Source organism: Lagopus muta, chromosome Z (genome assembly GCF_023343835.1).
Source record: "Lagopus muta isolate bLagMut1 chromosome Z, bLagMut1 primary, whole genome shotgun sequence".
Classification (NCBI taxonomy): Eukaryota; Metazoa; Chordata; class Aves; order Galliformes; family Phasianidae; genus Lagopus; species Lagopus muta.
In genome coordinates, this window is record NC_064472.1 from 56,295,337 (window position 1) to 56,319,560 (window position 24,224).

A 24,224-nucleotide genomic window follows, 5' to 3' on the forward strand; every position below is an offset into this window, starting at 1 on the left:
CCTTCTTGGCCACCTGGGCACACTGCTGACTCATGGTCAGCCAGCTAATAATGCCCTCAGGTCCTTTTCCAAAAAGCTGCTCCAAACAATGTTAGAAAGACTGTGCACTGCAGCATATTAAGCAGGTTTGTCATTAGTGAGAAATGCTTAAGACCTATTAGGTTTCAAGCATAAAACTAAATACATGTGCTGCTGATCTCAGATCCTCATTTGTGTACATGTGTTGTAGAAGATGGGGATTGTGTAAACATTACGGAGTCAAGGGATTGGTTTGATTGTACTTTTATTTGGATTTTTGCCTGCCCTGTCCCAAAAGCACAGTAAAGAGTGTTGATTGAGTCAGTAGGACTGTGGTACCTCAACTGAGCGCCATGCTGATGTCTAGCATTGTACAAGGAAAGAAATGTAAGAGTTGTGATGAGGAAAGAAAAATAAGACTTTTGTTCTCTTAGCACAAATCACTCACAATGGCCCCCTGAACTGAAACCATGGGAAAAAATCAATTTCTGCCCACTACAGTGATTCTTGGTGCAATTGCTACTGAAGATCTAATTGAGAAGACAGACAGCTACTCTATAAATTGCAGCCTCTCTGCATTAGAAAGACCAAAAGCTCATTTCACATTTTCAGTACCCTTCTCATTCTGCCTTGGATTATTGCTTGCTTCCCTTCTCTCCACTGAAGCTAGATGCTGAGGGATGACATAAGAGGAGAGAAATACAAGGGGCAGCTCCAAAGTGAAAATGGAATACAAACATATGTGGAAAAAAAAGGAGTGACTCAAGTTATGCATCTGCTATTAGTGGCTGGATAAATAATCCAGCAGTCCCAAACACACAAAGGATTATAAACACCCAGAGAAATACTCTGTCAATCACCATAGCTACATATTTCCAATCATCTTCCACCTGAAAGAGAAAAAAAAAAAAAGGATAGATTACGTAATGTAACATATAATTGTGAGTTAGCATTTAATGGTAAAAAATGTCCCTTCTGCTTTTGAACAAGGAAGAACATACATCCTGGCAGAAACATTGCTTGTGGTGTTTATAGCTGTTCAGTTTTCTTAAGAGGGGTCTATTTTCTTAACAGTATTTATAACTTCTGGGTGAGAACATTAAGCATTCTCCTAATCTACTGATTTTTTTTCCTGAGAATTCCAGTCGGTAGCAAAATGTGGCTGTGTCTGACAGCAGCAAATAGAATAAGACCATGTGACGGGTGTAGATTGAGGTGAGGTGGCAGGAGGCTGAGTCACTGCAGCTGCACATGGCTGGATCCTGCCAAAGGATCTGGTCTGGCTGCCCACATACGAGACAGCCTGCTGCTCTGGCATGATTGGCTGCACTGCCATTCCAGTTAAACACTCTGCCTCCAGTGAAATGGACAGCTGAGCACATGAGCGTTAGAAAAGCAAACATCCTGACTACGCAAAGCTGTGCCATGTGCTGAACAGGCTGGAGTGAACGTAAGTTTCGGGGATACACGCTGGAACAGCTTTCAGTGAAGTCACTGTCCTTCGAACCGTGCCTGTGCGTGAGGATCACTGCATCAAAGGGCACTCATTCACATAAAACCAGTGAGTGGTAAAGAGATCCCTGCTGAAGAGTTCTCTCCACTTGTTTTCTTCCTTTCCTCGCTGTAGTTCTTCTGAAAGGACATACAGCATGAACTCTAGCTACAGTTGTGCTTCCACAATTTCCCTAAGTTCTTCCACAATCTCCAGAGATATTCAAGAACTTTCTGGTTGCTTGTCTATGCAACCTAATGTAGGGAATCTGCTTTAGCAGGGGGCAGGACTGGATGATCTCCAGAGATTCCTTTCAACTCCAACAAATCTGTCATTTTTAAAGGGCTTCTATACATATGGGACATGTCCATAACAGCATGCACATAGCTGTATACATCTGAACAAAGCAGAAGCCTCTGGAATAATTTGCTCAGTGCTCATTGGAGAAAAAAAAAACAGAGAAAGGATTTTTCCCACATGAGAAGTCCTGTCTCCAATCCTTGGTGCACTGTGAAAGGTGAGATGCAGAGCTGCTGATGCACACACCAGACTAAGAGTACAATTGCATGTGGCAGAACAGGTTTGCAAAGTGTGAATCAGCATGACTGGAAATGAAAGACTTATCATGGGCTTCATAATCAAAGTGGCACACTACTTGAACTGCTTCACACAAAGTCTCCTCTTATTTGGAATGCATCGTAGAAATCAGCTGAATGCAGTACAAGGGTATATTTTCTGATGCTGTGGCACTGAAAACAGGGCTGAAATGCTGGGGTGAAACAAAGCATTAGGGCATAGTTACTAAGCAAGACTCAGTTCAATCCCTGCCCTACTGTGTACTGCTGGACTCCTCTCCTTTTCTTTGGTCTTATCCTACGAAGCCTGTCACCAGGCCTTAGCTATAGCCCAATATTCAAAGTTATGCACTTTGTTTTCAGATGAATTTTCTGCAGGACCTTAAAAAAAACATGGGGGGGGGGGAGGGGGGGAGAGGAGGGAGGAAGAATGAATTTTGGGGTTGCATTGAAATTGTATAAATTGGTGCTGATTTCAACCAAATATTTGGATTGAAAGAATATCTCTCAATAATTATCGTGCAAAATATTGGCTTTTTTGTGATAGAAATACAGTAGCTTTTAATTTTGAAATGGAATTTGTCTTCTCATAGCGTCTAAAAAGCATCCACATTTAAAGTTAGAGCAAAAGTAAATGTTTCATTAGGATCAAAACTCTTTAAAAACAAACCATCTTGAAGTGTCAAAGAGTTTTAATTCTTTATGAGGCTTTGGCAAGTGCTTATGTGAGATAATCTTCATTGGAGCTGCTTTTAGTTCTGTGTTTACTCCCAAAGAATTGGCTCTTGCATTCTTAAGATTCCAATGTACATCACTTTCTATGACAGCAATCCTAGCTAGGATGAAAGATTTATAGCCTTACACAAGCTAATCTATTTGTTCAAATGACAATTCTCTCTTTTTTTTTTTAATTAAAAAAAGCCTGTGTGTGTGTGGATCTTATTCACCTACTGTCTGTTTATGTTTATCTGCCTCCCCCAAACTCAAAACTTTTATTTTAAAATTGGAAATGATGTCTTGCTGAAGGCACAGTGAGTCAAACCACTGCAAAAATATAAAAAGTTGTCAGAAATCACCGTACTGAAACACATACTGAAACCCTACATCACAGCTGTTTGCCTTGCTTGCTATTCTTCCATGAAATTCTGCAAGCGTGACCTTGTGCTCAGCTTGCTACCTCCCTTACCTCTTTGGTTTCATTTTGAGACTTCATGTTCTCTGCAATGAACTGAACGTTGCTGATGACATCTTTCACTTCTGGGGAGTACTCTGTGTGCTCTGCCATCCATTTCAATGACTGATGACTCAGTTGACTTCTTTTGGTTGAGGTGAGTTCGGCTGCTTTATCGCAGTGACAACACCGGTGCTCCTTATGTAATTTGTTATCTTTGTGTTTCCTGTGCTTTGCTTTGCCTGATGTTTTGGCTGATCCTTTCTTGGTCTCTTTGGAGATGTTTTTTTTCTCCTGTTCTAGAGGCCGCTGCATCAACAGAACCTTGGGGAGCAGGCTAAGAAAGACAGTTTTTACCCATTTGGGCATTGTGTGTGTAGTTGGAGTTCTGTAATGTATATTTAGGACAAACACAGTGATGACGATGGAGAGAGTCACAAATATCATCGTGAAGAGCAAATATTCACCCACGAGAGGTATTACTAACGAGGTAGATGGAATTGTTTCTGTGATCACTAGTAAAAATACAGTCAAAGAAAGCAGAACAGAGATGCAAAGAGTCACCTTCTCACCACAGTCAGATGGCAGGTAAAAAACTAGCACAGTCAGGAATGAGATGAAGAGGCAGGGAATAATCAAATTTATAGTGTAGAACATTGGCAATCTTCGAATATAAAATGAATATGTTATATCTGTGTAGATCTCTTCACAGCAGTTATATTTGATGTCATGTTTGTAGCCAGAAGCATCAACTATTTCCCACTCACTATTTTCCCAAAACTCATTCATGTCTACTTTGGAGCCAATGATCAGAAGATCAATTTTGGCTTTGTCGTAAGTCCATGAGCCAAATTTCAAGGAACAGTTCTGATGATCAAATGGGAAAAAAGTAATATCCATGGGACAGGAACTTTTAAATATAGCTGGGGGGGTCCAGGTGATCATTCCATCGTAGCGAAGAAGGGCTTTGGTCTTGCCTTCAACTTGAAAATCTCCCACAGCACTAGAAAGACAAAAGAGGCAAAGAGAAGAAAATGCTAAGAGAGGAAAATAATGTATCTTATGGATACAGCAAGATGATACTTTTCAGAGAAGGAGTAAAATGGAAAAGTGTTCATCATACTTATTGTATAAGACAATATCTGGTTTCCAGATTTTATCTGCTGGTACCCGAACAAATTCAATTCCATCATACTCTCTGGGATCCCATCGCAATTTGTAGTCATTCCAAATCTGAAAGAAGAACGGATTAGAAGTATAAACATTGTGTTATCAGCAAGTATCAGCCTCACAGATCTTCCTCATGAATGGGAGGTTGCGATAGAGACTGGAAGAGAATCATGAGTAGAAGAGAGTCATGAGTGATCTGAAAGACATCAAAATCATAAGCTGGAGAAACAGGGGGCGTAGGTGAGCATTGCTCACATTGTCTTGCCATCTCTTGCTCTGTGAGGAGCTATGATAACAGCGATTCACTGCTGACATGCTGAGCTCTCTCCTCTGGCTTGCTACCTATGTGTATAGCAGTGCTACTCTGCACTGCAAGCAAGAAACACGGTCCTTGCTGCTGCCCATATTGGATTGGGTCCTGAAGGCTAAGGGAGACCAACATCAAAGGAGACAAACTACCTAAAGGGAAAGGAGGTGCCTGTGCACAATGTCAGGTTGGTGTGGCTGGGAAACATTACTGACTTTATAGGGGCAATGAATTATGAGCTCAGTAGCAGCTAAAGACACCTTTCATTGCTCTCTAGTGATTTATCACTGGGCTATGTCCAAGTTCTCACAGCCTACTCACAGCCTGGTCTTAAGTACCATAACTTCTCAAGAAAACTTTGTGTGGATCACTAACAGGGTCTGGAGGAAACTGTTTTGGTGAAAGATAGCTTGTTTCTCTCAGCAGCTAAGATTTTGTAGGGATCTTTGCTTATGTATATGTGCTTAAACCATCAGGTGAAGTTAAGGCATGTTCTTTTTGATAAGAAATGTTTTCACTGGAATCTTTAATATGGAGTTGACTTAGGATCACAGAGTTGCATATTTAATCACTCTTAAAGTGTATATTCAGCTAAATTTACTAGTGGTAAAGCAGTGATAATGAAAACTCAGAACACAGGAAAGATGGGATATATAACTTCTCAGAAAAAAAAAAAAAGAAGAAGAAATTACTTATTCAAATTTTGCTAATGTAGTGTCTCCTAATTTGTACCCCTTAAACCATATTACAGAACACTTATTATATAGACCTAACATTCCATCACATTAATGCAAAGTGTATGAGAAATGCAATGCAGTCACTTACATGTCTTAGCCACAAATTGGTTTCCATAATCTGATTGACTTCATCCTAGAAAGAAACACAGGCATGCACATCTTCACTCATATATCATTTATAGTATGCTGAGATGGCCATAGTCTTATTCCGACAAAAATAGAAACCAGAATTCCACATTAACTGACATCAGCTATTTTCTGCCTGTGGTCAGTGGCACTTGAGTGGATAATAAAGATAACTGGACAGAGCTGGGCTATTTTCAGGGTGGGGGTTACAAGTTGTATACAGACAACTGCAGCTCTACCAAAAAAATGTTAAGGCTCTGCTGAAAAATCATGCCCCACACATGTGTGGAAGAGAGCTGCACTTGCCAGAGGCCTGAGTGTATGGAGGACAACAAACTTACAGCTGCTCTGATCAATGGCAGAGGAATAAGGTTCTACTGGTGTCCATGTGTTTTGTTGGGCTCAGTTTTTAAAACACTCTGTTTACATAGTACAGTACTGGACAAAATTCAAGGAAAACAACATCTGCAGTACAGTTCTTGCATTTCTATGCGAAGTTGTGCAGCATATGAACTAAACCTGCACTAAGTTAAATCACTGCTGCAATGAAAACTCATTTTTAGAGTCACTTACTGCTGTTGTCAACCAGCAGTGAATCATAAGGGTGCTGCAAAAAGCACAAAAATAAAAGATGGGATCCTGTTCTAAGTAGCCTTCAGTTTAAAAGTGTTTGGAAAGATACAGGTTATAAGTATATATGAATGCAGCCTAACATATCCAATGAAAATATCTGTGAGAATATTGCTTTGTGTAGTTCTTAATATGTAAACATAGGATGTCAAAAATTTTAAAATACTTACAGACCAAAGAATACAGAAAATGCAGATAATTTTTATCACTGAGTACAGAGGACTAAGCAACAAGATAGTTTTGAAAGCCTTGTTGGGCTCCTGTCTAATGGGCAAGGTAACTAGGCCCTTCCCAAACCCATGACACTTGATAAAATCCAAATGGATCCACAGGAGAACTAGGCTGCATGTTAGACAGCACAAATACAATCCCATGTCCCTGGGGTAGGCAAACCCTGTGACTGTGAACATTTGGTACTGCTGCTCCATATGCCAGGGGCTGCTGCCTACAGCAGAGGGATTTGACATGATAGAGATAGCCAATGAATCTGTACAATGTGAACTGCCTGTATGAGGAGCTGAAGTGACCCAGCTGACAGAATGGCAAACATCTCACTGTGTACACATAGGCACAGGCATGATAATACCAGCTATGAGGGCTGTATGCGCAGACATCATGAGTACGTCTGCTGTTGGAACACTTTCTGTGTTTTACAATCATGCCCAAATCTCAGCAGTCTTCTGTAGTCAATCTTACCACATTTGTAAGCTGGGTAATGGCCAATTCAAAATGCACTGTGACAGGATCAGATACATTTTCCACCGGCCTGATGAACTGGTTGTAGTGGGAGAAGAGTTTGTGAAATAGCCGTTCCTCTGACTCGCAGGCTGTGGTGTCTGCATTGGCAAAGATAAATAACAAGTACTTCAGAGGTAAGGAAGAGGTAAAGTAGGTGCTAAATAACATGCTGCTCCAGTCTTTCGTTCTGTGTATCAAGATACTGAGCTTACTTCTGCTCTGAAGGATGTCCATTTGTTAAGTTCAGTGAGAAAAAGATGGAGGTTTTGTAAGAGAGAACACTCTTTGGGAACAAGCACATCTGACAGAGCTGGAACTCCCAATTAGTATGGGACAGATTAGAGTTCCGTACAAAAAAGGCGTAGGGCAGGCCCTGAACTGCCTCACTGCAGAAACAACAAAAGTGCTCTGAATCTGTTACATACACCCCAAATCTGATACAGGCATTTTCCTAGTGCTTGAAACAAAAGACTTTGATTTTAAAAGGAAAGATTAAATCGTGTGGTTTCTGGTCTGTGATCACACAGATGTCCTGCAGGAAGATGGTTACTCTGAAACACATTATTTTAATTGTTTGGGCCACTCTTTCCTCGGTTGTGAGCCTTCTGCATTAATAAAGCATGCTCAGATTCAGAGGATTATCATGATTTAAAGCTGAAACTTTGGTTATTGCTGATTTCATTTATGAGCAAATATGCCAGTAGAACTTGCATGATTTGGCATTTTGTTCCATCCTTTTTGCAACTTCTAGAGAACAGACACGAATGTCTGCAGAATTTGGATGTTTGAATATTGTGTTTTGTGCCACTTAAAAAGGAAATTGCAGTTTCCTTTTCAGATCTCCTTAGAGCCATCCATCAGGCTGTGAGTAGAAGTCCCCTGCTGTGGGAACACGGGTTTCCTGCCATAGTCTCACATCCAAAGCCAATGAGTCTAAAATCATGTTTGGTCTGAATTTTTCCTGCTGGCTTAGTAACAGACTTAAAGTAATAGAAGCAGGCAAATATGTAGGCCTCTCGTTTTTATACTCCAGTTGCAGATGCTCATCCTTTTGGTGTTGCTTTATGACAATGACTTTGTGCTCTGCTAATATAAATGCTGTAACTCAGAAATGTCCTGGTCCTGCAGGCATTCAGAAAAGACGTAGTGACTAAAAGCAGGAATCCTGCTGAAATTCAGTGAGATGCATGGAGATCACTGCACCAGAAACAGATCACAAACAGCAGTGAATGAAATGCATCGGAGTTCTCACTTTTGGAAATGTGAGCACAGAATGTGCTTCAGTGTGCATTATTAAAGCAGTGGCAAAATTCAAAATTCAAGCATCGAGCAAAACTGTGAGAGCTTCTCTATCATTGTCATTCTTTGCTAGAAACAGTTCCTCAATTAGTTCTCAGAATAAAATGAAGAATTCTAGCTGTGAAAATTAATATCATTGTAGCTCTCTCAAAATACTGTTGAAATCTTACAAGTTTCAAGTTAGGAATAGAATAGAATATTCTATATTAGAATAGAAGCTTGAAATTGCATTCATTCCATAGAATCAGAAACAGAGGCTAGAAAATACTTTACAAGACTAACACCAAAGACAGCCTACCTGTAATTAAGAATGTGAGCATGAGTGCCCACGCACCAAAAGCAGGGAGACACCAACATAGCCGCCTCGTGGGATGCATCGCCAGAAGCAGAACAGATCTTTTGAGAAGAGAGATTTGAGGTAAGCCAGGAACTGAGAGCAAGAAGACACTGAAGCCCCTTGGTAAGTAAGAGGTGCAAAGATGGACTTCAGTTTTGCATTTGCAGCAAACTCTGCAGCCTGCTAAGCAGAGCAAAGCCTGGCGAGTTGCTTCCACAGTCACCAGGAGAGAAGAGCTTTCGCTGTGCGGAGAGATGGGAGCGGGAGCATCCTATCAGGTGACTTTCACATTTACAGACACCCGCACCCTTGCCTCTGGGGGAATGTGTGAGAGTGCAGGAGAAGGAGGAAAGGCAAGAGGCAGGGTGGCCGTGGCTGTGCGGTAGGGGAAGAATCCTCCTGGCTCTCCACGTGCTGAGTAAAACAAGCTTACTCAAAAGCATCTGTTTTAACTATTGCTTGGTCCTCACCAGAGTGAGCATGTCAAAATATTCAGGGATGAAACAACTTTGCTTTTCTCACCAAGGACTGATTCTGCAGCAGGAGGAATGGATATACCCATCTAACAGAAAATATATCTGAGCCTTGAAATAGGAAAAACATCATGCGCTGGAATTCCTTGACAGTATTCCAGGCAATTAAATACGAAGGCAAATAGACTTACAGTGGGCATCTGACAGGAACAACCAAGTGTGCTGAATTCTCTCCTGACAGACAAGCCAGCTCACAAAATCCATTTTCCTATGACTTTTTTGGTGCATGTGCTCAGACAGAGAATCTCCTTTATGTGTGCTCAGTACAGCATGAACACATCTAAGCAAAGGGATGAGTGCTTCGATCAAAACAGAACTGCTCCTAATTTCCCATCATTACATTGTTGTATAAGCGTGGGAATAAAAGAAAAGCCATGAAAGTAAAAAAAGATGCACTTTTTGTTGCACAACACAGAGGCAATGCTACAGCTCGGGAGGTGAAATCAAAATACCTTCTATCCATGTTGTTAAAATATGAGTAGAAGGGAATAGGTCTGCATGGACGAAAGAGACTTAAGAATGAGTTGTCTGATATTGGAAGTTAACAAAGTTGCCCATGGCAAATTTTGAGGGATGAAAAGACAGTCTTGGAGGTTACTAGCAGAAAACCTATTCCTAAGCTTACTGGATCCAGCCTGGTTCTGCTGCTGATGGAAGTAAGTTTGAGTTGAGCTTTCCCTCAGGAGAAAACTGACAAGGTAAGAAGAATCACACCATAAGAACATTTTGGTGCCAGGAGCTAGCCTGACCTCTCAAAAGCAGCAGCAAACTAAACATGATTTGAAGTTAACGAAGTGCAGTGAGGCATGGCTATGAAGCATTTCCAAGCTGAAGTTAGATATGAATTCTTCTGTGAAGTAGTTAAAGATGAAAGTAAAGATTTCAGCATAAAGATTTTGGCCTGCACATTTTTCATTTTTCCAACACTCTCTGAGAAAATAATAAGTGGAAACAACAGGAAATTGTTTTGCTTTGTGTCTGATTTTTCCAAGTTGGAATGTTTGTTAGAGTGATGCTAACAGCCTAGGTCTATAACCTTGCAGTTCCTTTATATAATCCAGGGAAGCTCTTGTTTCCTTTTTGAATTTATGCTGCCCATGGTGCACTGTATTTCACAGAATTATGCAACCACAATACATCAGAGGATACCTGCTACTGGATGGAATGCTTTACGGCACACACACTCCAGTTCAAGTAGAAGAAGAACAGTAACATAGTTAAAATCAGTGTGAAAATAAACTGACTCCAAATTCAATTTTTGTTCTTCCAAGCAACAGACTGGCCAAGGAATTGGTTGTCAGAAGTAAACACATCTACAAGCTTGTATCTGGGTTAAATAGGCATCCATGGCTTGCCTGAGTAGCCTGTGCCAGGCCTCACCAAACTCTGAGGAAGGAATTTCCTCCTGGCAACTAACCTTACACTCCATACATACATATATACATTTAGTTTCAAGCCATTCTCCTTTGCCCTATCACTTCTTGCCCAGGTAAGAAATCAGTGTCCCTCCTGTTGTAAGCTCCCTTTAGTTACTGGAAGACTACAGAGAGTTCTCCCTGGAGCCTTCTCCATGCTGAACAAGCCCAGCTCCCTCAACCTGTCTTCATAGAGGAGGTGCTCCAGCCCTCTGAGCATCTTTGTGGCCTCCTCTGGACCCTCTTCAACAGCTTCACATCTTTCTTGTGCTGGGGGCTCCACATGACTGTCACCTCCATCCCTGTAAAATTGGGCATATCTTCAAGTGATTCACCTGGAATCCACCTGGAGAACACTAGCCTGCCAACCTCTCAGATTCCTCAGAGATCTGGTATAACCTCCTACAGCTGAGATGTTACTAACAGCAAAATGTTATTATTCTCTTAATTCTTCTTCTGTGCAATGAAGGAATGGCTCTTCTGAGGGTGCTGAAGGACTAAGTATTGTATTAGACTGCACAGACCTGCTTCATCAGTGAGGATTATAGCTTCATCAAAACAGGAGGTTGCTATTGATCTGTGTTAGTACCATGCTGAATGTAGTTAGGATCCCATGTTTTGTTTGACTCTTGCACTCAGCACTCAGTTACTCAATTACAAATTACTGGTGATCTTGCATTGTAAAGTAGTTTTCAGAAGGATATTAAGAATACAGCTTTGCTGCATCTCTGGCAGATGCTTAACCACCACAGAAACACTTCCAGGTCATCACCCTTTGTTCAAATGTGAGTACAGTATGTCTTGAAAGGTCTCACATGGAGCAGTGCATTCACAGGGATGGTTTTCCTGCACTACCTGCAGCAAAGCCATGTGCAAACCCTGGGCTGTGCCTCTGTCTTATTCTGGAACCTTAAATGCCATCAGTGTTTGCTCCCTCATCCATTAGTCACTGGATGGAGGCCAGGAGGAGTGGGAGATGTGGAGCATGTATGTGGATGGAACTCGGGGCCATTGCATGTAGATGCAGTGCCCCATGCTCTAAGATGATTCACATGAAGGCATTTTGGGGAGTGAGATTTTAAGTGATGGGTGGGAAGAGGCTGTGAAGCCTGCATCAACCATAGCTTTAGCAAAAACTGAGCACAGAATTTCTTCAGTTCAGTAGTATAATCTATGGTACAGTCCCTTCTTCCTTGTTCTTCTGTTTTAAAGGGATAAAACCATGACAATCTGATAATGAGGCAGTCGTCACATGCTGAATAACAGTACATTAAGGAAGATGCCCATTGAGGTGATGCAGTACCCAGAGTGTGAGACAAAGATCCATCTTTTCAAAGTTGGAGCATCTTTTTAAAGTCAAGACGTCACTGATGGCAATGTTCTTGATACACCTTACGCTGTACATGAGAGTCAAATAGCATCACTCTTTTCAGCTTCAGTGACCTTCAGTTTGGAACAACTCTTTTTGTAATTCAATAGAGACCTATTATAGGCTGATGAAACCAGATCAGTTCTAAGGAAACTAAAACTCAAATCAGTAATCTCTATCTGGCTTTTCTACTACTCTTATTAAGGCAAAGAGTCCTGGGAATGTGTTTCAACGTGCAAAATTTGTACTACTACTGGAGTAGCTGAAGATTTCATTGTCAAAACGAATGTCAACAATTATCAAATAGCAATCCACAAGGTATTATTTTCTTCACAACAAGACATATTCACAACCATAATTTCACTGGAAATGAAGCACTGTTTTGCACCAGATTTCACTGGAAAATGGTCACCAGGAGCCCTTCTGCCAAAAAACAAGCACACAGAATCTTGAAAAATTGCAGACTAAAATGAATGATGTGAAGAAGTCAGAATTTATTCTGACAGGTCTCAGTAGTCCTGTTGAAATTCTACTTGGACATAAGAAATTGGTATACTTTCTTCTTTAGACTTGAGGCAAATCTATCAGATGTGCAAGTTCAGAGCAGCAGGGACTAATGGCATATAAGGATGCACTCTAAAGGTGCTTGGAGTTCTCACCAGCTGAACACTTTGACAGAATTCTTCTCAAGGAATATTTCTCTCCAGAGGAAACCACTGCAACGTCTGGTAACTTCTCTCCTGTTTGAAAAAGAAAAGTATTATCTCTCTACTAACACTGACTACTCACTGACTTATTGCCACAGAGCTTGTACTCACATTGTGTCAATATCTCTCAGCAGTGTTGTTCTGAATGGCTCAGAGCCATTTTTTCTTAGCCATTTCTCTAGTCAGTCAGAAAAGCATGAACATTTTCGCAAGATACATTAATTTCACACAACACTAATTACACAACCAAAATCAATATACAAAACAAAAACTCAAATTGACAAAAATAAATATTCACCCAAACCTAAGTTCCCTGACAGGGCTGATGATGAGGAGGAGTGTTGTGTGACTGTAGTGACATACGACAGCCTCAGGAGAGCAAGCAGCACAGTGACATCTCCCATGAAATCTCATCACGGCACATCTATTTCATAAAATATTTCAATTTTTGGTTGATTTATATGAAAAGCAGAGAGAGGACTTTATTTACTCTCAGAAAATAGTACCACCTCCCTGCAAACAGAACCACTTAGCCCAAAACTCAGACTTCGGCTAAAATTATTTTTAATCCATTATAGTAGTAATTACTTAATTGCTGGCTCTCAAAGTGCACTGAGAAAGACAGCTGTGGGCCTGGTAGAATATAAATATTCTGAGAGGCAAAGAATAAAGACACTGCAATATAACTGACCAAAGCTCCAGTGCTCCTGAAACATGTTGTTACTTTGAGAGATCTGAGTTATATTGTTTTTTAACCTCCTGTAACAGCTTATGTTTGTATATGGAGGGGGAGCACTTCCAAGGTGCCAAAGGAGACCAGCTGCCCATTCCCCTCTAAATGGATGACAAGTCAACAACAGCATCTTCTGGTAATGCAAGAAAAACAAAATCTACCTTCTGTTATATGAAAAGCAGTCGCTTTAAGAAAACAATAACTCTGCCACAAAAAGCACAAATCAGTGCTTTCAGGCGAGATCTTGTTTTTACTAGGCTGGTGGACTTGTCCATCTCCCCTGTGGACATCTTTTTAAGGGAAGCACGAAGACCATCAGCAAAGTTGACTTTCTTCTTTATGTTACAATGTTTTGTTTTTGTTAAATGCCAGTCTGACAGCCACAGAGATCTGTACACTTCTTTTATTGCATGGTTTTGTGAATGCGATGAGTTCAGACATTTCGAGGACAAGCAGAGCCATCAATACTTCTTGTGCCTCTGGCCAAAAAGTGTAAGGAGAAAACCTGATGTCATTATGGTCAAAAATCTTCTCTGTTGTTTTTTAAAGGAGCACTTGGAAAGGAAAAAATGAGAATAATAGCAATGTTATAATGAGCACTGTGATAGAGAGAAGAAATGAAAAAAAAATGCAAAACAGCTGCCATTATTAATTAAGAAAGGTGATATGTTAAGGGGACAGGCTTTGAGTTCTGTGCATACACTTGAGATTTGACAGTGAAGAACGTTTGTCGTGTCACAGCCTTTGCAATGTTGCCTTAGGTTTTGCAAGCAGAGCTGAGAGATTGCTGCACTTGTTTCAGGCAAAAGTAGATGAACTACTTAGTGGAGGATTAACTCCATCCAACTCAAGCTAACTTCGAACTAGGTGACTAGTTCAAAGATTTTTCTGTCATTAGTGAAGGAAGATGGAGTTCTCTAAGCTTGCTCTTTGAAGTCTACGTTCTGGATGGCTTCAGTAACATCGGACAGCTTCCACACATTTTCCTTTCTTTTTCCATTTGGGAGTGGAAAATAGGAGAATAATGCTTTGACTATGTCCAGTTAGACTTTGTTTGCTGTATGCATGTATTCCCCTAAAATTTACCATATAGACAGTAATAAGGAAAATGTTCAAACTGGTTATGATTAAGGCAGAATTACAAAAATGATGGGAAGAATTGTATTATTTTCAGGGATAAAACAGAAGGTGACAGAAGACATTACAATTCCTCTGCAGGCCTCTAGAATATGTGCAGCAGGTCATATGTTAGCTTTCTGTTCCTCACTGAGGCATTATAATATTCAGATATCATACTTATCATACATGAGCTCATATCATGCATATCATACTTGAGCTCATGATTCATCTATATGAATAGTTAATCAGCCCACATTAACTGCACAGGGAAGTAAATGAAGAATCACACTGAAGGCTGCAAAACATGTGTTGAATTGGAATGTACAGGGTGGGGCAAGCAGAGTTTAACCATCATCCAGACATGGATACAGCTGTTTTGAAACAAAAGTGGTGAAAAAGATAAACATAAATTGCCAGGATACTCCCTTGGCTTCAGGGGTGAAAATTCAGCAGGAAATTTCCAGAGCCACAAATGTGAAGATGAAATGAAAACACGATGAACAGCAAGAAGTGGTACGAAGTGCCAAGAGTGTTCCACTGCGCATCACAACAAGATGAGTGTCAGTGCCTGCCTAACATACAGTGCCACTGAGCTGCAGCCTGACAGAGGAAAACAGAGGGAAATTCTCTCTGACCTATGACAGCTAGCATCTGTTGGAACTAAAATGCAACTGGGCAAGCCAACAGGACACTCTAATCTAAGCTAGCTAGAAGACTCGTAATTCAGAGAAGGTCAAAGCCACCAGTACGGTAAGCAGAATTTTTTGAATTTCCCTTAAAAACAAAATAATTAATTTTGGGAGGGTACAGCAGCTTTGCAGAAAAGAAACTGGGGATCCCTGTGGACATCAGCAAGAGCCAGCAATGTACCCTTGCTACAAAGAAGGCTAATGGCATCCAGGGCTCCATCAGGGAAAGTATCACTAGCGGACTGAAGGAGGTGATTATTCCCATGTCCTCACTAATGAGGCCACATCTGGATTGCTGTATCCAAGTCTGGGCTCCCCAGTGCAAGAGAGACATGTACCACTGGATAGGGTCCATCAAAGAGTCATCAGAAAGATGAAGGGACTGGAGTACTTCTATGGGGAAAGGCTGAGAGAGGTGGGACTTTCAAGCCTGAAGGAGGCTCAGGGGATCTTAACAAACTTGAAAGGTGGGCCTGTGTGAGCCTAATGAGGTTCAACATAACAAAGTGCAAGGTTTTGCATTTGGGTCAGAGTAATCCTAGATACAAATACAAACAGGGAAATACTTATTGAGAACAGCCTTGCTGAGGAGAAGAACTAGGGGTCCTGATGGATAAAAAACTTAACATGAGCCAGCACTGTGCTCTTGCAGCTTGGAAAGCCAATGGTATGCTGGGCTTTATCAAAAGAGGAGTGGCAGGAGGTACAGGGAGATAACTGTCCCTCTCTACCCTGCCCTTATGAGGCCCCATTTGAAGTACTGCATCTAGGTCTGGGTGCCCCAATACAGGAAAAATACAGAGCTGCTGGAGAGGGTCCAGAAGAGGGCCAAGAAGATGGTCCCTTACAAAGACAGGCTGAGGGAGCTGGGCTTGTTCAGCCTGGAGAAGAGAAGGCGGAGAGGAGACTTCATTGCAGCCCTCCAGTATTTAAAACGGTATTATAAAAAGGAGGGGAATCAGCTTTTTACATGGGTAGGTGACAGGAGTAGAGGAAACGGTTGTAAGCTCAAAGAGAGAAGGTTTATTCTGGATGCCAGAGGGAAGTTCTTTACAGAGAGAGTGGTGAGGTGATGGAACAGGCTGCTCAGAAAAGTTGTGAATGCCCTGTCCCTTGAGGCGTTCAAGGCAGGTTGGATGGGGCCCTGGACAGCCTGGTCTAGTACTAGATATGGAGGTTGGTAGTTTCACCTGTGGCAGGAGAGTTGGAGCTTGATAACCCTTGGGGTCCCTTCCAACCCAAGCCATTCTGTGATTCTGTGATTCTATGATCTCATCAGGTCTACAATAGCTGAAGGGAGTATGGGAGTTTGCAAAGAAGACAGAGCCAGGCTCTTTTCAATGGTGCCCAACTCCAGGACAGGAGGAAATGGGCCCAACTTGGAAGACAGGATGTTCCTTTTGAACATCAGGAAGTACTTCTGTGCTGTGAAGGTACTGGAGCACTGCTGCAGGAATTTCATGATTTTTTTTTTTTTTTTTTTTTTTTTTTTTTTTGTGAGAGAGAGAGAGAGAGAGAGAGAGAAAGAGAGAAAGAGAGAAAGAGAGAAAGAGAGAGAGATATAGTTCCTTGAAAATAAGTACTTGGTTAACTTCAGCACATCCATTCCAACATTGTACAAATGGGACAACCATGCCCTGAGAAGTTTTCCCATGAATTACCTAATAACAAGTGTAGTCTACACCTTCATCACTGGACTAACAACCTGAGGGCAAGGGTAGCAAAAATTTTTCAAGCAACAGAATAGCATAGTGTACAAGTTCACTTTGCTTTAGTCTGGATACCACTATGAACACATAGTTTTCAGAACTCGTTCCTCTCATTCAGAATCAGGCTAAGGATGGATAGAAGTCTTAGGTTCAAATCACAAGTTTTTCTTTCCACATGCATGCATTCTGTGCTTTAGCAGGCTCCTCCTGCCAATACCGAATTTTCTATGGAATCAAGGACAGCTGATAAGGGGCTCATGCCCTGGAGCTGGTCATTAATGTTTAGAAGAAGGGTGGGCTACCTTGGCAAGTTGTGTAAAGTACTGGCCAAGGTATGAGTATCCCAAACAGTCATTTGGAATGGCAATGAAGTGGAGAGGATGTTGCAAATGCCCTGCAGGCATTCAGAGCCAGGCTGGACGTGGCTCTGGACAGCCTGATCTAGTGGTTGCCAACCCTGCACATAGCAGGGGGAAACTCAATGATCATTATGGTGCTTTTCAACCCAGGCCATTCTATGATTCGAACTGTTACCATTAATTTATCATTTGATTTGTAAATGGTTGTTATAAACCTGGGCCATTATATACCTGTATGCAAGCAGCAGACAGTCCTCTGGAGAAGACAAAGAAGGGGCACAGCAGTTTCACAAACAGCTAGAGGTTGTTCTGTGTAATAGCCCTGGAGGAGAGAGAGCACAGATAATTTTCTATTTTGAAAGCAGCATGCCTGCAGGACTGCCCAGGCTGAAATTTATGATGTCTTCTGTCCTCTCCTGCTCCTTACCACCAGATGATGCCCAGACACTCAGAAGGTGCAAGAACGCTTCTAACCACTTTCCATGGAGGACTGTCCAGCCCACACTAGGACAGCACTGGTCTTTGTCATCCCCTATTCATTTTCAGAATAGAAGTGATGGTTAGTACTGCTACTTGTAGAGAAGATCTGATGAACTCAGACATTGAAATACTTCAAGTCCTGCAATGCTGAAATATCTCTAAAGCGTTGCTATTCCTTTAACACATTAGTTTTAAGCCTTGCAAAATAAAGTAAAACAAATTAATAAATCATTAGGTAAAATGTTTGCACTGGATCATCTGAACTCTATTCCTTCAGTTTCTAAGTATGACTTAAGGGCTTTGTTCTGCAGTCCACGATTAAAATAGAAGAGCTGTGAAGCTGCAGGGAAGATACTGATGGACAGCTCTGCAAATTGTTCCAGTTGAACCATAAAACTGTCAAAAAAATGATACATATTACTTGTGATGGCCCTATGCCTCACAGAAATAAAGTGGATCACTAATGGAAGACTTTGGTAAGGAATTAAATATTAATTAAGGCTTATACAAGATATATATAAAAAGGAGTAGTGATAAATTGTAAGTTTGCTGTGAGAACAGTAGAGCACAAGCCAAAGCACTTACTTTTGAACTTTGGTGTCTTGACTGATTACAAGCAATATAGACCTACAGAGAAGGTCATATAGCAGAAAAAATTTCTTTAGTCCTTGTTTTTAAAAGATAGTGGGACAATGCCCTCAGTTCCCTTTAACTGACTTCAGAAGCATGGCGCTAGCTGAGTACTTATATTCTCAACTATTGAAATCATTCCTAACTGGAACAGCTTCTGAGGGTTGCCTCATGAGCTCATGTTATGGCCACAGCATGTCTGATTAAATTAAGGCTATGCGTAGTGTCAAAGTGACAAATCATTCTGTAATGGAAGTGTTGTTTAATTGAATACAGTTGTGTTAACTTGTTCAGACAAAATGAGCCAATGAAAGCTTTTCAAAGGACTCAAACAGCAGCCATTTTGATTTCTCTGGAGAACTTCGTGATTTGTTATTCCTATTGCCTTTGCATCTCTGCAGAGTACACATATTTCAGTTACAATACATGTCCTGTGGAACAAGGAAATGAACATGTGAATATGCCTTTTGTCTTTCCATTTTTATGGATGGTGAATCTGTAGTAAAAAATCTGTAGTATTTTGACTGGCATCTAACTTGCACTTAATGTTTAAACTATAAACCATAATAAACATTAATGCAGTCAGCAGATTTCCAAAACTTGCTGTCAGTCCAAATGTTGACAATGTTCATTTTAATTCACAAAAGAATATGTTGGATTCTGCTTCACCTGATATTGTGACCCATCAAGAACAGATAGATGAATAACAAATATTCCCAGCTGCAAAATAGAAGCTGACACAAATCCTGTAGCAACTAGGAGCAATTAGAAACTGTTACCAAGAAAGTACTATTGTCCAGCTTTGTGACCGAATCCAACTTCTACGTTATTTCCAGAAAGTGCAATGTATTGCTGTGAAAGATGCACTGATAAAAGTTCTTCACTAGTTCCTCTGCTAGTACACAGTACTCTCTTTGATGGTAATAGGATTTGAAAGTTTCTGTTTTGATCTTTAGCTATTTCCTCTTGTGCAGGAAAAATAAAAAAAAAAAAAAGGTGCTTTCTGAGGACATAACAGATTCACAGTCCTCCTCCATACAGACCCAGTGCATATAAGATATCATAGAGCTGTGGACTTGTGGTTCCCTTCTACATGTAGATCCAAAGCTTTTTGATCAAAAGCTTCTTCTGTTGCTGCTCAGGAAACAAAATAAGCAAACAAGGTTCTTACTAGTCCTTACACAGACACTTTGGTCTCTTCTGTTCTGGAGGGAATGTTTTCCTCCCCATGTTCAGAACCTAGCTCCTGATAGCAGTGCTCTTCAGAAGGCTCATATTCCTCTATTTGCTTTGAACATCCAATTTTTTTAGCCCATCCATTAGAAGAGTGAGGAACAGAGAGAAAAAGTTGTGTTTTTCCTTTCCTAGCTTAAATGTTATTTGCATATGAGTAGAGTAAATTTGCTGAGCAGAGCAGAGAAGAAGATGAAGTAAAAATAACAGGTCAGAGTTATATAAATATGTATAAATAACATACCAGCTGCATCTTTGTGACATCCACTGTACTTGACTATTTCCCAAACCATCTTCTGAGCAGCACTGTATTTGAAAAAGTTTTCCCTAAGCAGAAAGTGGGTATCACACTGAGTCCCAGGCACCCTGATTTCTTTACAAAGGAGAAGATAGCAATGGCTGTAGGATGGTTATCTAAGCTTTAAGGACTATTTTTGTATGTTTTCTTTAAAAGGTCTGCTTTGTATTTATTAGTTCCCAGATAGACTTTGAAACTTGGATACAGACTGAGTCTTCGTTAGATGTAGTGGAATAAACTCATAACTCTACACCCAGCAATAAAATCTGTCAGATTTGCCTCCTGAATTAAGCACAAAGGCAGCACATGCCAGCATCAAACCCAGCACCAAACACACCTGAGAAACAAGTACATACCATGGGAAAGAAAGAACACTGCATTCTCACAGACATCAATGCTCTCCATATACAAATATTTAGCATTGACACCATTTTCCACCAGACATACTCCAGCAGAGCAGATTTGAAAGACATGCTAATGGAAAATGCAGAATGGGACCTGTAGATGGTAGCAGCTTCATGCAAGATGGAAACTGGAAAGTGGGAAATGCAGTGGTAACAGTTAAGGAAATGACTGAGGCCAAAGCTCTGTTATCTAACATTTCAGTGCAGAAAGCAAAGCTCACAGCCTTACTAAGAGTGTTAGAATTGTCAAAGGACAAAAGTGTTTATATCTGGACAGATTTAGAGTTTGACTACAGGGTATTCCATGATCATGGGGACAACTGTAGACAAAGAGGACTTACAACATCTCAAGGATCTTCAGTCAAACGCGGATCAACAGCTTACAAGCTATCAATCTGCTTGAAGCAGTGGCAATCATGCACTAGTGCACATCAGACTGGAAACAACCCAATAAAATACAGGAAAACAGATGGTGAGTAGGGCTGTGAAGGAAGCTTTGAAGAGTCAAATATTGTTGGTCCTATTGGAGAAAATCCAAACATTGAGGCATAAGGCTTACCATATACATCAGAAGAGGAGCAATTAGCTAATCTTCTGAGGGAAAAAAAAAATAAAAAAAATCAAGAAAGATGGTGGATGAGCCCTTCACACCAAGTAAATAGTCACACAGGAAATTATGCGTGAATTGACTGATAAAAAACATGAGGAAACTCACTGGGTAAGCAAAATGACAGAAGTGCTAAATATACAAGAGTTAAGTGCATGAATGACTGAGATAGCCAAAAGTGCAGTAAAGAAATGTGAATTGTGTTTAAAGAACAATCCTCATTAACTGTGAAGACCTTCCCAGGGGGCAACGGAAACATCCCATTATTGGCAAATAGACTTTGCTGAGTTACTACAGCAAAAACGGGTATTTATATTTTTTAGTAATGACAGAAACTTTTTCAGGCTGGCCAGAATCTTTCCCTTGATGCACAAGAAGGCCACGGAAGTTGCAGAAGTGTTGCTTAAGGTAACAACACCAAGGGGTACCTATAGGACCATATTCAGATAGGAGTTCACATCTTATAGCAGAAGTAGTTCAAAATCTAGCTAAAGAAATAGGGATAAATTATGATCTCCATACTCCATGGAAACTACAATCAACTGAAAAAGCAGGAAGGATGAATCAAAGCTTAAAAAAACAAATGAGTAAAGTTTGTCAAGAGGTTCAATATAAGATGGCTGGGTGCTTTATCCTTAGCCTTGCTATGGATACACATCCAGCCAGGAACTAAAGAAAATGTCAACCCTTTTTAAATAATATGTGTAACCTTATTAGAGAACTGAAACCAGGGAAATGCTATTTAGTGGAATATGTCATTTCTTTAGGGACGTTTTTGCTTTCTCCCTGCACATACATCACAGTCAGCACGATGCTGCCCTTAGATGTTCTGGTGCATCAATACAGGGATTGCATGTCTCCAGATTGTATTCATCACCTACATGGCAGTCAGGATTGAAAGAGTCACTCTGTGGACATATCACAGAGGGATCAAGCCAGTTTCATCACTAGGATGGAGCGTTAAACAAGAGTGACCTTTGTGCTTAAAGTTAAGTCAGGAATCATAAGGTTTTGGATTCTAGGGACTCTGGTGGTGACAAACTGGTCTACTATGACAAATGGCTCACAGGCTTTATTGCTACAGGAGCCAGCATTTGTGGGAAATGTTATCCAAGGAAGTGATTAATTGTTTCTTTTATCTTGATTCAGGAAAACTGGAGGCAGAAATGTATAGTTCCTGTTTAGTAAGGTTCCCCATCCCTGTAAAGTTTAGCAAAATTACACAATATTAAAGAGCTTAGGGACAAATGCAACCTATGGGAACATCTGTGATATGCTATGCAACTACAAGTGAAATGAAGAGGATTGTGGATATAAAAGTCCAAGGCACACTTCCATGCCAAGCATTGTGTTAAATTCATGAATTGTACCTCAGCCTGTAGGATTTTAACAAAATTACAACCCCATTGAACTGTAATCAGACCCCACAGGTAAGTTATGCTGAAGCCTTTCTGCAAATCTGCACAGCTTGTTGGCAGAAGCCTGCTGTAGAAGGGAGAAACAGCAGGTTTTGGAAAAAACCTTGAGACTGCTCCACTAAAGAGAAACATAATGGACAGCTGCAGTTCAAGTACTCTTTCTACGGTCTGCTGATGAACGAATGAGAAGTAGAAAGGATATCTCAGGGCTGACAAACCAGGTCTTGGAGGAAAGCTGCAGTAGTGAAATAAGCTGAGATTTAAAAACAAGCCATCTGTGAGAGAAGGAGCACTAACACCCATGCTGTTGATGCTGGTAAGATTCCAGTTACTTCTGATCAACAACATTTTTATTACATAACGTGTATGCAGTTATGAGCAGGAGGCATTTAAACTGAAAAACTCCTTAAGCAAATTCACAGTGCATTGCTTTCCTCCTTGGTATCCAGATGCCTCCTGACAAAGCTAATGCAGTGGGAGGAGTAAACTGCTCCCTGTGAAGGAGACTGATGTGTCTGTTGTTCCAAAACATCTGCAGAGATGCTGCAAGGAGAGCAATTGTGACCAAACAGTTTACATGACAAAAAATTACTCAGCTCTGATGTATCATGCTGTCACATTTCTCATCTGCCCAGTTTGAGGCACTGGATGAATTTGTGCTGTGCGGGCAGCTGTCACTTAGGGGACATGGGAATGGTCAGCCTATACTTGTTGGAAAGAGTTGATTCCCTGCTATTTCACTCCCACTCTCCCACCATTTCTTATACTTGTGTGCCTCCTCAGGAGTGCCTCTGGACAAGATGAGCTCCTGGTCTGTGCAAGGAGAAAGAAGAAGGCTATTCCAAGACAGTGTCCTTTGTCTTCGAGCATTAGTGATGGGAAGTCTCCCAGGTAAACATTTCCAAACAAAACCTCCTGCTGCGGACTTCCCATTCTCCTAGCTCCTGGATGAGCAAAAATTAAAAGGCAGTGGGAGAGATTCCCTTTGGCTAAGGCCTGTATCAGGGCTCTGCCTGATGGTCTCTAGAATCACACCCATAGCAGGGTGGGCATATGTGCTCAGTTCCGAATTAAACTTCTATGCCTTGGAAAACGTTTGCTGGAAGTTGCTTCTTGTAACCCAGGTGTCTGCTCTGCTCCTGGGAGAAGATGACTGGGAGTTCTGTAAAGTAGGCCACTGGGTACTACCGATGTAACCTGGCACTTGGCCTGCAAGTGCATCCACACATATTCAGTTGGCTACCTTGGTTTAGTGACAGCAAATCATTTGACCTTTTCTGTAGCATCCCTGCACATATTTTGGGAACAGAGAAATATGAAGTTCCACCATAGGGAACTCTTCTTGCTTTGGTTTCTTGCCACGGCAGGAAGCACAAGGGCAGCAGTGTTGAGCAGGAAAGATTTTCTGCTCTTCAGAAAATGAACGCTGAAAAATCCTGTTGCTTTCTCAGATACAGAAAGTGGAACCTGGGGCTGATGCAGAGCCACCTCAAGTTCCCTGTCTGTCTGTCTTCTGGGAAGGATTTTTGTCCTCCCTCCTCCCCCCAGCTTTTGGTCTGATGCAGCTGAGGCGGCAAGGAGCACACCTTGGGGGAAACTGTCCAAAACAAGAGCCAGACTCCTGGAGAAGAGTCTTTCCCTGAGCTCTGACAGATGCTTCTTTAAATACCAACAGAGCCCTCTAGAGCGCTCACCCTGCAGGCCAAGTTCCCTCACAATGTCTTCAGGATTCACGCTGCTGCCCCAGCCACGGCACGGCGGCGTTTCAGCACTGTTTACGGCACGCCTGACACCGAGCCTGAAAGGACGAGGCTTCCTGGATAAACGAACGTAACTTTTCTTAGGCATCTTCTCTTAAGAAAGCAACTTCGGCTTTTTGGCCACGCCGAAACGTAACACTGCCGTTTCGGAAGCTTGCACG

At 41.2% G+C, this 24,224-nt stretch overlaps 1 protein-coding gene across 1 annotated transcript; it reads right to left on the reverse strand.

Moving 5' to 3' along the window:
* Positions 1-312: 312 nt before the first annotated feature.
* Positions 313-24,166, reverse strand: CHRNA6 (cholinergic receptor nicotinic alpha 6 subunit). The gene is made up of 6 exons (XM_048930820.1): positions 23,998-24,166; positions 6,923-7,062; positions 5,559-5,603; positions 4,380-4,489; positions 3,272-4,259; positions 313-908 (listed from the first exon to the last, which is right to left on the reverse strand). The coding sequence occupies exons 1-6, from the start codon at positions 24,149-24,151 to the stop codon at positions 786-788; spliced, it is 1,560 nt and encodes a 519-aa protein (XP_048786777.1). The 5' UTR covers positions 24,152-24,166; the 3' UTR covers positions 313-785.
* Between the last annotated feature and the right edge of the window lie 58 nt (positions 24,167-24,224).

Bases quoted from the DNA above. Each gene is read 5' to 3' on its own strand.
- CHRNA6 (XM_048930820.1), bottom strand. From the start codon at position 24,151: ATGCCTAAGAAAAGTTACGTTCGTTTATCCAGGAAGCCTCGTCCTTTC. The intron at 7,063-23,997 runs GTGAGCGCTCTA...TTGCCAATGCAG, and splicing joins GAGGGAACTTGGCCTGCAGG to ACACCACAGCCTGCGAGTCA. The intron at 5,604-6,922 runs GTAAGATTGACT...GTTTCTTTCTAG, and splicing joins TTACCCAGCTTACAAATGTG to GATGAAGTCAATCAGATTAT.